The 16,364-nt window shown below is 39.5% G+C and overlaps 1 protein-coding gene across 4 annotated transcripts in view; it reads right to left on the bottom strand.

Annotated features, from left to right (window-relative positions):
- tnn (tenascin N) overlaps positions 1-16,092 on the bottom strand; it is a 51,335-nt gene extending 35,243 nt beyond the window's left edge. For all 4 annotated transcript variants that reach the window (XM_084732669.1, XM_084732670.1, XM_084732671.1 and 1 more), the window contains exons 1-4: positions 15,939-16,092; positions 6,271-6,468; positions 5,706-5,906; positions 4,612-4,986 (exon numbers count right to left, since the gene is read on the bottom strand). In XM_084732669.1, the coding sequence (XP_084588795.1) occupies positions 4,612-4,986; positions 5,706-5,906; positions 6,271-6,466 (772 nt within the window). In that variant the 5' untranslated portion in view covers positions 6,467-6,468; positions 15,939-16,092. The remainder of the gene's footprint in view (positions 1-4,611; positions 4,987-5,705; positions 5,907-6,270; positions 6,469-15,938) is intronic.
- Positions 16,093-16,364: the final 272 nt, after the last annotated feature.

Raw genomic sequence — 16,364 nt, 5'->3', positions numbered from 1 at the left:
GGCAGGGAAGGAATTCACATCAGGTTCAGTTGCTGCTCCGCGAGGCAAAGTCAGGAAGCTTGATGTTTTTTTCTCGAACGTAGCAATCGTTTTCCATCCAGTAGCAGTTAATATTCCCCTGCAGCTACCCTAGGCACGACTGTCAACAATCTTTACCCTCAAATAATATTTCAGAATAGCCAAGGTGAATAAATTTACATATTAATACTGGAAAAAAAGTGGAAACTAATAGTGATTTGTCTCTCCTTTGATTGGAAATGAGCGAAGCACAATTTAAGAAAGGAAAATATTACTGAAATAACATGTTGAGACTTTTAGAGAAGACCATAAATCTGCAGCGAGAGCTCGCTAAGGAAGTATCAGTGTCAGTGTTGTTCAGGACAAATGAAATGGGAATTCAATCAACTTATCTTTAGTTGTTCCTTTGTGTCATATTATGTTTCATAAGTTTCCCATCTGTTTATAAATATTTAAAATTAGACATGAATGAAGTCTAGGGCTGTACAGAATATCGATATTGATTTTTTAATGCAGGTCTCAGCATCGGTCCCAAAAATCCAGCAACAATTGGGCCTGAAGCTTCATTCAAAAAGCCATAATTGAAGCTTCGAATGTTAAAAAGAATGACATTTAGTTTTTGAACCAATTCACTCACACAAAGTTGCGAAATATGGTTTTGCGTTGAGGACAAAATGAAAACTTACATTGTGTCGGACAAAATCTCTTTAAATGCGTCTATAAATGAAAGGAAAGAATTTGGAGGCAGTCAAAAGAAGCCATGATAAGAACAGTAAATCCAAATCATCTGCATTGAGTTGATGCAGCTCTAAAGAGGTTATTATGTTCACTTTTAATAATATCACCTGCATTATATTGAGATCATCTTATCAGATTTGGTTGCTAAACTGTACTGTTTTTTTTTTTTACCGTAATCTGATGGATAGACAAGAGTTCAGGCTACAATAATATTTTCATTTTTGAAACACCACTGATTCTCTAAACCATACTGTAACATCAATGCAACTGCACTATATTATACGTGCGGTGTATCTAAAGAAATACTTCTAGAGTCAAGTTGCCGTCATCACCCGCCGAGCAGATTGACATCCATCATCCAGGTGCTGAAATGGCAGGAAGCCACATAAAACAAAGAATGACTCCACTGTTTTGCTTTTGTGCTCTTCTTCTCCCGGTGCTTATTACCACTATTATTACTAACACCTAAAATCAACACAATGTATTTTTTTTTTCTTACCTCCCACTTTCCTTTCCTCCCTGACTTTGCCTCTGACACGGTGCCACTATTGATGTTGGACTCCATTCAACAGCACCTACACATGAAGCTGCAGATCTGTCTCTAGCTATTCTCTGCCTCTGCAAAGCAAAACACAGCTTGAAGCAACTAAACCGCCGTTGAGGCTTTGACACCGCTGACCTGCTACTGTGAAGGCTGAACCGTTTTATGCTCTTATTCTAGCTTCCAAAACTGTGGTTCAGGACCTGAACCAGGTTGTGGAGCCTATTTCAGTGAATCCACTTGTAGCAAATGTTAAAAATCCCCTGCTTTAAAGTGTGATCTCTGTCCTCTGGGTTAAATGAAGCAGAAGAAATGGCACAGACAAGTATAGACAGATGCTGTCACAGAAAACGCTTCTTCTGCAGATGAGAATGTGGAAAAAACTAAATTTTGTGCCCTTTACCCGCAGGAAAATCTTTAAGATCTCCTTAGAAATGACTGTCACAGTGTGAACTCAGTGAATTAAACTATCCATGCCTGACTGCTGCTCCTCACCTTTCTCGCTTGCCTGGCTTTAAATTGCCATAAAATGCAATTTTGTGCTCTGCACCTGAGGCAGTACAGTGGTTATAGTTACAGTGGTTTGGTGAGCAGCACATTTAGCAGGAAAGGTGATGACTCTTCAAGCTAGATGGAGCCCCAAAAGACTGATGGGTGTTCTTATATTCCTGTGGTTTTACAGTATGAGACCTGATGTCGTCCAGAGGCCATAGCTGTCAGCGGTCATGGGGTCAGCCCACCCAAAGGGCCCCATCAGCTGCTCTATCTGAAATAACTGTCGGAGAGCTGCTTTGAATTCCACTGTAGTGGGTCACTATGGCTATCATGATAACCGCTATATACCTTTAGGTTCAGAGGCACTTCAGTGAATTGACCATTTATTGCAAATAGTTGAGAGTTAGATTTGGCAGAAAAGACTGCTATTTGAGAGATCTCACAGAGTGTGCTGGTCATAGTCATTATATCTTAGAAAGTCAACAGTATCAAAGGCCTATGTCGAGGTGGTAGAGAATACAGAAGCAGCAAGTGCTGATTTCAAGAATCAAAATACCTGCTAAGCTCAGATACGAATTAAGTCTTTTATCTCTCCTTGTGTTCTGTGAAGTGGTGTCTGAACACAACCAAAGGTCATCTACAAAATAACAAATGCAAACATCCACACAGACATCTTTGCTGCTGCAGCGCTGCTACTGTCAGCCTTATCTTTCTACATTCAGTTCACAGAAGAGTTGTGAAGAGTTGTAACCAGAAAGCAGTGGCAGTTCTGAGAGAGAGAGCGCACCAGAAAAATACTGCCATTCATTTTTTCATGATATATTCTACAGATATAGACCTTGGAACTGTAGTGAAAGCTGCCTTGTTGCTGGTATGATATTGATATCGATCATCAGATCATTTTCACGGTTTATTTTTGTTAAGAACCCTGCGTTTCATGCGGAAAAAGTAAGTGTCAAATCTCTAGATGAAGCATCACTGCAGCTGTACCAGAGATTCACGGATCACATAGGCTGTGTGGCTGCTCTAATCTGATAATATGTTTGCTAAAAATGAAAAGCAAGAGCTTCTGCAATGCACACGTGCTGCTCAGGTAGGCAGTGTGGCCCGGGTGTAATTGCAACAACAAAAACAAAGGGGAAACACTTAAAGAAATGATCTGGCTGATTGTATTACATCAATTTCAGCTGAGTCTCCCTGTTTAGTTTAGCATCTGTTTTTTTTTCCCCTGCAGCTCCAGTATTCAGTGCAAACAGTTCATTAAAAATAACTAAAAATACTACTATTACCCTGTTACTGTAGTGTTTCTGTAGATCTTGTAGTGTCACTGTTGTAAGTAATGTTGCTGTTATTCTTGACTTGAGTTACTTGCAAATGCTAAAACATAAAACTATTTGAATTTATAATGGATTTGATAACGCAGTTGAACCCAAATGTACCTTGAGCACCTGCGTGAACACACTGGGCGTTACTAATCATCTGATTGGACTTTTTCATGGAACAATTTTGACATGTCAGAATAGAAAAACTACAGCTGTAATAACATTAATAATGGCTGAATTCCATTTAGTGGCTTCAGTTTCAGAGTCCTAGTATAATGCATGCTGACTCACTGTCACACTGTCATTACTAACTGAGACACTTAAATAGAGCAGAGCCATGGTTAATGTTATTAGTAACACAGTGCTTTTCCTACAATGACAGGTTGAAACGTCTGCAGTAAAAAAAGACCTACTGCCAACAAGATGATGAGCCAAGGATGCTGCATCATAAATCAAAGAGATAAGCTGATATAAGCACGAATCGGTTGCTGTATGTCCAAAGAATTAATTCAAGTAGTTCCTGAAAGTTTTTACTAAACGATATACGAAGGAAATATATATGAAGGTGATCCAGGCTTTAGGGGCAAGTGTTATGTTTTAATGGCCCCAGAACTCCTTGTAGCATCTGTGTTTTCCATGAGATAGTAGTTAATATTCACAGCTTAATGTCAGCAGAGCCATAGAGGTGACTAAATAAAAATGTTAAAGTTAATTCTCACGAGAAACACAGATCAAACTAAATGCAGGCTGGGGTCATAAAAAGTTATTACGCTGCACCCCAGATATATAATTTGCCCATAAAAAGATCATGACGGAATATGCTTACTCAGACACTATCAATCTCTACAGGTCACATCGGAAATGTTGCAGATAGAATAGATAGAAACTGCCCACAGGGAACAAAAAAACTGACTGATCTGATGTCTGCAGGGACCAAATAGACTGGAAAATATGCTGGTGAACATTTTTCTCTAAGAACTTCTCACCGAAATTATTCCACTTTAAGGCGTGGTCACACCAATTTGCAACCCTAATTAGAAGTTAAAAGTAACTAATACTCTGAGTAGTTTTTGAGACAAGTACTTTCTACTTTTACTTAAGTATATTTCACCAGTACTTTTACTTGCAACTGAGTAATATTTTAGCATGTAATGCAGATTTTCAGTACTCTTTTCACCAGCGCTTAAAGTGTTAAGTTTCAGAAGTCCATATGAAATAGGGGTGTAAGAAAATATCGATACACTTTAGTATCACGATATTATGTTTTATGATACTGTATCGATTCTCAAAACACTGTACCATTATATTGATTTCTGGCTATGTTTCATTTTGGTACCTAGTGTGTTGCATAAAAAGTAAACTTTTCAGCGGTCAAAGTCTGTTAACTGTAATCTGAAGATGTATTTACATATTCTATATACTGCACAAGTTACGCAAACATTGAAAAAATACTTTAAAGTAATACATTTTGTGTTGTAAAGCATTTAAACAGCTTACCTAATGAACAGTCTTCGCCGTAAAAGCCTTCATCACAGACGCACTGTCCGTCCACGCACCGGCCGTTACCGATGCAATCATTGGGGCACTTCTGGATGCTGCAGTCCTCGCCGGTGAAGTGCGAGAAACACACGCATTTCCCGTCCACGCAGTGTCCCTTGTCGTTGCAGTTGCCCGGACACATCACCTGGCTGCAGTCGTCTCCCGTGAAGCCCTGGTGGCACACGCACTTCCCGTCCACGCAGCGGCCGTTGTCGTTGCACTCGTCCGGGCAGGAGGACACGGAGCAGTCTGGGCCTTCCCACCCCGGGTTACAGAGGCAGCTGCAGGTGTCGTGCTGGTAGGTACCGTGGCCACTGCAGCTGGTGTCCACTCCTGGAGACAGAGACGGGTGAAAGTGTGTTATTGTAGGTCAATTATTCAATTATTATTACCTGCAAATTCCTCATGTTTGTTTTATATAATAAGGGATAATGCACATGAGCGCCTAAATCCATCATATAAATGTGCCAGACTTACCTATTTCCATGTACAGCTTCCTACTGCAAACTCCTCATGTTTATCCTATGAACTGTAGGTTATGATTTGTCTGTTTTTTCATGCCTTGCTATCTTGAGATACCAAAATAATCAACCAGCTATCTCAAGAAAACAAAACGCTGTTTCCTATGGAAGCTGAGAAATGCCTAGTTTGCAAATATTTTTAATGCCTTTATCTTGGGATCACAAGCTAATAGTTTCGCTATCCTGAGAAAATCAACCCTTTATCACAAGAAAACAAAAGGTTGTCTCCTATGGAAGAGGGAAATGGCCGTGCTTGCATTATCATGTTACAATAAGCCTTTTTTAACTTAAGAATATTAATTTCCTTATCTTGAGATAGCAAGATAATCCAAGATATTAAAATGTTGTTTCCTATGGAAGCCAAGAACAGCCAGTTTGAAGTTTTTTTTAATGATAATGGTGAATTAATGATAAATTTGCTTGTTTACATGTGACGTTAAAAAACTAATTTCAAGCATGGCTGATCTCGGCTTCCATAGACTTTCCAGCTCAGCCATCCACCTCTGTATATCAGGTTGTGGCACAGCTTACCTGCAGCACCACCTCTTCCACAACATCCCTGAGTACATTGCGTCTTTAGGTAGTTGACCTCCTCCTCCAGTCCGTTGACTCTGTACAGGAGAGACTTGAAGCTTTCGGAGTCTTCACAGTTACAGGTTGGCGTCTGCAGCCTGATGTTGTGTCTGAAGATGATGTCGTTCTCTCCGTTCGTAGTGGTTTCTGTCTGCAGACCTACAAAATATGACAAAAATGAAGCTGTTGTTAATTTATATATGTACTATAATGGGTCACGATGCTCATACAGAATATATTTAGCATAATATTAATTCTCAGTTTCTAAAACATTATTTAAAAATGAAGAGGCCAAAAAGATACCAAAACATGGTGAGCCACACTGTAAAAAATATGTCAAATACCAAACTACATTAATTTAACATAATAACCTTTAACAAAAACAGTTAATTTATCAGCTTCTTTCAGTCTGGTTATTTAGATTGCATACACATACTCATCCTCTGCTCATATTCCTTCTCCTGACTGTAATTATTCTCAGTTGCATTCTTTCTGGCTCAGATTTTTAGTTTTTGTTTATGACCTGTTCCGTCCTGTGTTGGCAGGCGCTCGAGTTTACAACTGGGGCTCCCCGGGATGTCGATTTTATAGACGTGGCTGAAGGTGACTTCCTGCTCTGGGGCTGAGGGGTCTGGATGGTTGGTGGCGGAGCTGCAGGGGGACATGATGCAAAGCAGGGCCAATAGGCACGGGGCCCTCCACAGGAGTCTGGTGGTCATGGCTAGAGGACAAGATAAGGGCATTGTTCATTTTTCTGACGTGTTATACGATTTTCTGTAACGAGGCAGACATCCGGTTCACACGGATGCAGATTTTTTTTTTTTTGGATGGCATCTGTGAGCATGCAGCAGACTGACTAGAAGATAATCCTTTCACAACTGCAATTACTCAAAGAAAGCGGCTGCCAAAGTAAAAAACATCATAAATGTATTGTTTCCATGAAATAGTAAAAATGAAATAAGGGTGGCTTGTTGTTTATGGCTAGTTATGGCTCCAGGAAAGAAAACAAAAACACAAAAGCCATTACTGTAGTTATTACACCCATTGCAGTGCCAGCACGATATGATACATCATTAAAGGTAAATAACAGCTCAACATTTTAAGAGTTACAGTGGTTCATTAGCTCCATGAGAATTAAAATTAGAAGATTAATGAATCTGCCATGTCTGCATAGTGCCAAACTGGAGCCAGGAGACAGTTAGCTTAGCTTAGCTTAGCATAAAGATAAGAAGCAGCAGTGTTTCATGTTGTCAGAAGTCCCTGTTTCCAGCAGTTGTTTGCCATGACGTACAAAGTAGTTACAGCACATAGCTACTCATAAAACAGCATTTTGTGGTGCTGATTGGTACTTTTTTTTATTTTTGAGAGAGCCTGTAGATGTCTCCCCCTGCCTATGGTCTTTCTGTGGAGCGAGGCTAATAGCCCTCTGACTGCAGCTCTGTGCTAAAGGACCAGTGTGTAGGATATAGTGGCATGTGATGGTGATGTTGCAGATTGCAACCACTCACCTCACCCTCCCCTTCCAATCATGTAGGAAAGCCTATGGTGGCTGTGAAACTCAGAAGATTCAGGTGATTATACTCTAATGAAAACAGGCTCTTAAATATTGTATTCCATTTCTGCCATATTCTGCTTTTAAATCTCTGTAAATCTCACACTCTGGTCCTTTAATATATAAACACGAGAGTGGTACCAGTCTTCTTGTCTCATGTGCTGGAAGGTTTACTCTGTAAAGGAAATGTTCCCTTAAAAAACAAAACAAAATTGTGGTAGAAGGTAAGCTAACCTTGGTGAAAAACAGCTCTCCTCATGAGCACATTTCCCAACAGGTGTGATTATTAATTTAAACAAAGTTATTTTCATCTTACACAACAGGAACATAAATAAGAATAAAACTAAACTCCTCACTGATGACGGCTGGGGACATCAAATTCCCTTCCAAGAGTCTCACAGTGGCATGACACAATGCTTCATGTGGAGATGAAATCTATTTTCCATCTGGTATTTTAGTGTGAGTTTAGAGATTGTATCTTTGGCAAGAACTCTGTGTAACAGACTACCGAAATTGTAGCTGTTTGTCGTCATGGCTGACTGGACCTGAGCCTCCGGGTTTAAAGAGGGTTACATTTGTGCTTTTCAGTCAGTGTTTTATAGAGAAATGAGGACAGAAATACTATCTGGACAATTCATAAGTTACATTACATTCAGTGGGGCATGCTGCTGTATATTTAATCTCGGGAAACCTGAACCATTATGTCACTGTGGTGTGTGTGTGTGTGTGTGTGTACGAGCGTGTGTGTGTGTGTGTATGGCAGCAGAAAGTGAGCACTCATCACTTTGCCAAAGATCCTTTCACTTAAAACCATAAATTGTGCTCAGTCAGGCGTTTCAAAGCCTCAGAGTTCACAGAAACTTGTCCTCAGTGATGATGTCATTGTGTCTAATGACAGTGATGTCATGTGAACTTAAAACCTCTCAGCGGCTTCCCCAGCAAGACAAATTACATGCTTTCAAAAATAGTAAGCCAGTTTCAACCTTCACTAGGTCTTTTTTTGGAGTTTGGTCTGAATTTAACATTCTGGTGTAAAAGTTTGAATTGTGGCAGAGGGAACTTTGTGATCTAACCGCGCTGAGCTTGTGTGGTCTATGGAAACACAAACCCTCTAATGGAGCAACTCAAAGCTCTGTAATAAAGTGTTGGGAGCCCTGCTGTGGTGTTTGACAAGTGGAAAACTGCCTAGTAATGCATACAGTAGTACAGTACATATATAAATCTGTTTGAAATCATACAGGATTATTCAATGGAATATGCATATACCGCGAAACCCTAAAGTTTCTACAGTGCTGCACATTTGTGTCCATAGATTTCAGCACAGATACCAGGGGACACAGAGGGGACGAGTCCACTCCAACTGTCCCCCCAGTAAATTATGTAGATTTAACATAAGCTGACTGCACTTTTCACACATAAGCGTACTGTATTAGAGGGATTTGTTTATATCCGTCTTTGTGAATCGCATACGTCACTTTCCTGTCATGACATGAAAACGTACGTGTGGCGTACGTCTGTAGTAAACACATCGCAGGCTGGCGAATGATCTAACTGAGTAAATGACATTGTGCCTATAGATCAATGTGAATCTTAGTGATGGTGTAATAAAGGTTTTACAGTTGAAAAATATGGCCCAACCATAAAACACCTGCTTTTATAATGGAATTTAGTGTAACAGCCCACTTGAAAGACTGCCGGGAGCCGAGGGTATTCTTACGTTATTAATTCACATAAATTCAGCTGACCTACCTTATCATACTGAAATAAAGTAACATAGGAAGTGGAGCTAAAACCAACCTGTTTTCCACTTCTATCTGTTTGTAGTAAAAGTTAACAAACGTAGTGTTGAAAAGCACAGACTGCATTAAGAAAAGAGGCCACTGTTCTGCTTCACTGTTTTTTGTCATTTTGTGAATTTATTCTGATGTTTTTAACCCAAACATTTGTTCATTGCGCATCAAAGACTAAAACAGATGGAAAAGAAGAAAATGTGCAGAGAACCAGAAAGAAACAGATCCTAAAAATCCCGCTGGACCGCGAGACAGCACTGGCCAGAACATTAAAATGTCAGCAAGTGGACATTAAACCTGCCAATCCTCCGGACACCATGATGAAACCATTATCAGATTAACGGAGATTCTGAGCAGGGAGGATACCTGACCTTTTGAGCGGTGTGTTAAGGGTTTTCTCTGTTTTAATAGCTACTTGAAAGCTGCTTCAAAGCAAAATAAACTTTGGCTTATGAATCTTCACTCTGGTGATTTACACAGAACGTAACTCAAGCAGTTCTGTGATTCAGAACTGTCTGGTCCTTTTTAAGCAGAGAAATAGATGTATAATTACCACAACCTGTTTCTGACTAGTCCAAACTCAATATGGTTGACCCTCTTTAGTTATTTTAGCTGTCTTTTTGATTGCTGCTGGTCAAAAGCCTGAGGTTGGAAACTGGTGCCAGTGCAAGAAATACAAGCCATGACATCACTGGGAAATTGCTTTTTTAACCCTTTGTGGTGGTCAAAGCCTTAGAGGGTGTTTTATCAATGGCCAAGACTTTGGAGGGCAAACCAAGATGAAGTAAAAGAGACATTAAAAGAAGGAGATGGAGAGAGACTGGAAAGTACAGGGGAAACAGAGATTAAAAGGAAACTGAGGAGAGAGAGAGATGAAGTGAGTGAGAGGGAGTGAATATGTGATAGAGGGAGTGATGGAGGGAGTGTGTTTGAATCAGTGACAGCCTCACAGTTAGCCATATTATAGACCGTATACTATGGCTGTGTGGAATGGCACTGAGCACTGGCGCGCAGAGATGCTTAACAAGCATGTTTATAGCTCCCTGTCAAGGTTTTACTCGATGCTCGCTGTTTTCGGGCCCTTTTCTTATTTCTTTTGGAGGTGATAGGACTGTGACCTTCCAAGCATAGCCGAGGGCCACTCCTGAAAGTCCCGGTGTGGGAAAGAAAGACAGATGGAGGGATTAATGGAGAGAGGAAATGGGTTATAGAGGGGGAAGTGGTGCAGTTATATTGGAGACTTGATGCCAAAGAGATGGATGGATGGATAGATGGATGGATGCATGGATGATGGATGATGGATGGATGTGTAGAAAGATGGGTGGGTGGATAGATGGACTGATGTGTAACCAGATGGTTAAAGGGTTAATAAATGAATCAGTGGTGGATGGATGTAGGGTTAATTGAATCAGTGAGTTGATGAATAAAAGGATAAATATGTGGATGTATAAATTAATAAATTCATGCATTAATGAATGAAGATACTGAGTGAAGGAAGTTTTGATGAATGGATGGATGGATGAATAAATATATGGAGGAATGTATGAGTTGAGGCATAGATGGAGGAATGCACAGAAAGATGACAGATGGATGGATTAATAAATATATGAATTCCAACCTTAATAATTTGAAATCTGGAAAATCTTGTGTGACCCATCCAAACCTTTAATCGCTTTGATCATCACACAAGACGAGATGTAATTTAGGTTCTGATGTGAAGAATAACTCATAATCTAAATCCCATGATTACTTTAAAAAATCATCAAATATTTCATGGTGATTTCACATTTATGAAATTATAACTTTAAAACATTCTTATTTATTTTTCGTGACCTCTCAAGGCCCACCTGCAGGGCTTTCACCGTCCACCAATGAGGAGGGCCAGTGGGGACTTTGGGAATTAGTGGATTAAGGGGTGGATGGATGGATGGATGGATGGATGGATGGATGGATGGATGGATGGATGGATGGATCGATCAGTGGTAGGATGTTCTGATTAATGGATGGATGGATGATGCATGGATGAATGAATGGTTGAATGTATGGATAGTTGCAAAGATAGATGGATGGATAAATAAATCAGTGGTGGATGGATCTAGTGTGGTGTACTGTATGGTGAATAAACTTTATTTATCAGTCATACACAGTACAACATAGTAAATGTTTTTTTGTATTTGACCCATTCTAAGTATTAGGAGCCACTGTGCAGCGCCCGGGACTAGGCTTGATATATATTCAAGTATTAAAGAGATGAATGGAGCAGATGGTCTTTGGACAGCGAAATGACAGTAAAGGTACCACTGAATGAAATATGATGAATGGAGCATTAAGTAGCTGTCATCATGACGAAAATCAGGACAGAAAGTTTTGAGAGAGCAGACTGGATTTACTGGATGCTTTCCAGTGGATCAGTGACATAAAGATGTTCAACTCTATTCTTGCATCAGTGCCCAGCACATTAATAATCTAAAGCCTGTTGACTGTCATTAGACAATGTGCATAAGGACCACAGGATAAAGCAGGAAAACAGAACGGGCCGGCTTCAGCCCAGTGGACGTTCTCACTCTGCACAGGACCCGAGCAGATAGCATTTCAACCTGGCTTTCAAACCCTCTCAAGTAAAATTCAACATGTCCATAAACACAGTTAAAAATTCCTTCCTGACAATAACTTCTCGATGTCAAAGCGGAGCTATGCCAAAGGGCCTGTAAAATGTTTGTTGACTACCTGCTAATGTGTGTTCACTCTTTTATATGGGAGAAAGAAGCCCATGTGTGTACAGTATGTGTGTGAAACTTGTCATTTACAGCTTACAGAGACGAGGCAGGGAGGGATTTTCTGCAAAGGTAACAGACAATTTAATCACCTTGAGACAATACTGTCTGGATCCACAGACGCATTTCACTGAAGGCTTTCTTGACAAGCTTTATGCTCTGGAAACAGTGGTTGCATTAAATACTGGGATTAACAGACAAAGGGAGGGGAGGACCACCAGTGAAAACAAAGACAAACAGCTGCAGAAAAAAAAACACTTGTATTGGGAATGCAGATACATACAGAGAGACAGGGAGAAGAAGAAGACTTGTTCGCTCTGTGCACCTTTGCCCTATCCTCTCTAGAGAGCCATTAAGACTCAGACAAAAGGCTGACTGTTTCGCCAGGTTTCAACTCAAGACAAATCTCATTGGACCAAACATACAAGGCTGAGGATGACAAGAAGAGAGGTTTTAAAGCCTTTGGAAACTCCGCTGTATCATTCAGATTGTGGAATTTAGAGCTCATGGACAAAACAGCAAGCATTTAAAAAGTATTAGAAATGAGTGTGAACCCAATTTCAGTTTTTGTTCACGTTCCTATAACATTTATTATGAAAATTAGGCAATTAATTCCACAAATTAAAAAGTTTACATCACAGAAATCAGTATTAATTTAAGTGTATGCTATATTTAAAACATTTTCACTGCTTTATTTTGCCGTTAGACAACTTTTTCCAATGGAGAACTGAAGCCACCGTCTCTGCACGCTTCACAACCACAATTTTATCATGCAGGACGTTGGAGCTGCTGGTGTACCTCTGCCTTGAGCCATGGTAAGTAGTTAGTAGTAGTTAGTTTGGATCTGAAATAATGTGATAAAACACAGAAGTCACACGATAACACAAACAAAACAAACTAACAGATCAAGACTGTGAAGACCAACAACTCCAGTTTTTTGTGGGGTAAAACATTTTTTTTCCCCAAGGAGTCTGGTGGCATTGAAGAAAGCAAAGACGGACGCTTCAGTTCTCCATTGGAAAAGGCTGACAGCAAAGAAAAGCAGTGAAAATTTGTTTTCAGGATAACAGGCTTTAGACCAAAGTTTGCCTGATGAAGGTCTAGTACTGAAACACTGCAAATAAATTATATATTGCAAGTTAGACATTGTGCGGGCATCCTTTTGCAACTTTTAATGGGTTTAACTTCACATTGGCAAACAGCTGACAGTTCTAAGCAGCTGATCGACTACAGTGTAGGACACTTGATTTTGTCCAATTACAACTGATTTAAGAAGGGGGTGGGGAAAAAAACTGCCTCAACCAAAGAATGTTAATGAAATAAGATTTCAACCTATTTAATATACAGCCTATGTATCCAATTTGCTATTTTGGCTCCAACACTCATTTTTGGACATGAAATTGTTACATATTGCTTATTTAATGGGAAACTAAACTTTAAAGCCACATCTCCAGAGGAGCAGGACGATTATGCCTTTATGTGCGGTTGCAAACTTGTGGACGTCCCTTTCCCGTTCCTCCTTCCCTTCCTCCGCAGCAGCTTGCAGACAGAACGGGGAAACGAAAATGAATAAAACGAAGCTGAAAGCAATTATCGTCTGAGAGCAGAGCTCATATCTTCATGATTCTGTCTGCCTCCTGCTGCCACACAGACCACAAGTAGACCTCGATAAGGACCTCGCTTCGTCAGAACCCATACAGGCTCCATTCCCCTTAGTGGGGCTGTCAGATGAAAACCTAACCATCTGAAAAGATACGAAAAAGCAGAGCACAACCCGAGCATTATTAAAACAGCTTAAAGTTCGAGACAGAGATAAGTTTTTGAAATAATAAAAATGTGTTTTGAGTAGCTTTCGTGTGCCTGGGGGTCATTTTCAATCAGTGAAAGCAAATGAAAAAACTCGACTGGAGTGTGAGGTTTCTGTGAAAGGAGTCTCGTTATGCAATCTGAACACTTTTTATAAGCCACCCACTCAGGGCTCTGTCTCTCGCTTTCCTTCTCTCTGTCTCCCTCTCTCTCTCTATCATTTTGCATGGCTGAGGGCCCACATCTGTAGCTCATTTCGCGAGAGGGCTTCTGTGTATTCCCCGAGCCAGCACAGTAGCATTAAAGGTAAATCTACTGGATCGACAGCCCTGTGAGGACATCCATCACCCCAGCATGTATCATTACAGATATTTATGTTGTTATCTTAAAGGAAAATTAGTGCTGGCAGCTTTGTTGACAGACAATATTGGATTATCTACAATACAATGTGGATATTAACTGGATATACAAATCATAAATAATACCTCTGAAATGCATTTTTTTGCTAGAATTAAAGGCTGTCACAGCTGCTCCAAAGGGAAAAATAACATTGTTTAATATGCCATATAGTCATGCTTTCTTTTTAAGTGATCCAAATTTGAAATCTCTTTTGTAATTGTATTTTTAATTACATTACATTAGGAGTGTCAAACTCATTTTAGCTCAATTTGAACTCAAGCAGGGCAAACCAGGAAGACCATCGCATAATAACCTCAAAATAACAACACCTCCATTATTTTTATTTTTATTTTTTTGTGAAGAAGTGAAACATTCTGAAAACACACAAAGGATTAGATGATTAGCAACAATATAAATCAGGAATAGCAGTGTATTTTATTTATATAAATTGGAATTATTGACTTCACTGCAACTTTTACACTTCACAAAGTCATCCAGTGGGCCAGACTGGATGCTTTGGTGGGCCAGCTCTGGCCTACGAGCCTTATGTTTGATACCATACATTCAGCAACCCACTACAAAAACTATATATATATATATATATACCAGTGGTGGAGGAAGTATTCAGATCATTTACAAAGTAAAAGTGACAACACCACACTAGAAAAATACTCATCTACAAATAAAAGTCATTCATTCAAATTGCTACTGAAGTAAAAGTACTCATTATACTGTCCCTGGTAGTGGTGCTTTAATGTTATAATGTTAATGTCAAGTTGAAGCTTAGTAAAGTAGTATCTTAATTATTTAATCTATAACAATACATCATATTTCTAAAATGAGTCTATACTTTTTAGGTAAAATCTTAATCTGTAAAGTAGCTGGCTTTTAAATAAATATTGTAAAGTAAAAAGTACTTTATTTGCCACTGAAAAGTGGAAATACTCAAATATTATAAATACTCAAGTGCATTTTTGAGTTACTTGTATACATGAGTATTTCCATTCTCTGCTACGTCATACTTCTACTGCATTACATTTCAGAGGGAAAGAGTGAAGAGTTTTATCATTAGTAACTTTGCAGATTCAAAAAAACAAAATATTACATACAAACAAATCATGATGTATTATTCGATGTTAAGATAAGACTTTGTTAATCCTTAGAGGAAATTCCCGATATACAGCAGTATATTAAATAAATAAACTAACTTCACCTTTACCAGATGCACCATTAACATCTCTACACTGAGCACCAACACTTTACAACAGAGCTCACATAACCTGATTCAGTGTGTCAAACCCCATCACAGTTCAGTGTTTATCGCTGACCAGCATCTTTTGCACAGACAAAGTGCTGCCATGCAAAACCAAACTAACATGAGAGCAGCTTCAGTCATGGCCGGGACACTTGATAAGTTCCAGGTGTCAAGTTAGATTGAGGGATGTTTAGATGGAGAGAAAGAAATAGAGATGGGAGGGAAAGACACGCTGAGAGAGAGCGAAGACAGATCTTTTCGTGTGAAAAAGACTGATGGAGAGAAAGAAAGAGTGCCAAAAGGGAAGAAAAAACGTAATTGGTCCCTACGAGATTGTGAAGAAATAAACAAGAACACTCTCATGAGCACATTAACACAATCAACAACTTTACATTAACAGCCATTTTTTCTCTTGATAGTCATCAAATATTACTTCCATTTAGTCTATATGTTTAGTTTTACTTCAGATGACACAGAACTTAACAATAAAAATTAATTGGATAATATAACTTCCACTAATCTAAATCACCTTCAATAACAAAAGGAATATTGAGGACAATACTAATAAAGTTTCATGTTTAAATCACTGAGGACAAAATCAAAAAGTTGCCTTACCCTTGAGGGTTTTCTTCAACTTTCTCCTCCTCTACTCTCTGTCTTTCTGTCTTTTCTCTGAAGGACTGGACGTCACCAAGCCTCTCCCTCTGCCACCTGTCGACAGGCCTGGACCAATGATTCAAAGACCTCTACGCTGCCACTGACTTTTTGCTCTCTCCCTCCCTCCCTACTCAATTGTTAAAATCTCCCAAAATGCCTATGGGCCAATGGGCAGTTAGTTTGGGAGTGTCTCCTCTCCTCCTCTCCTCCAGTGATTGACTGAAAAGCGAGAAGGAGCGGAGGAGGAGAAGATAATGAGCAGCATTTACCTAAACTTGTCTCTTACCTTGATTCTTCATCATCTCCACACTTTCTTCATTTTTTTTAATAAGTTTTTTTCCTCTTTGGTTACAGTAGCAGAGGAGGCTGAAATGAATCGCTTTA

The sequence above is a fragment of the Lutjanus erythropterus genome, chromosome 12 (assembly GCF_056507025.1).
Source record: "Lutjanus erythropterus isolate fLutEry1 chromosome 12, fLutEry1.hap2, whole genome shotgun sequence".
In the NCBI taxonomy this organism is placed as follows: domain Eukaryota; kingdom Metazoa; phylum Chordata; class Actinopteri; order Lutjaniformes; family Lutjanidae; genus Lutjanus; species Lutjanus erythropterus.
Note: the sequence above shows the minus strand (reverse complement) of the source record. Positions and strands in the feature narration are given on the sequence as shown.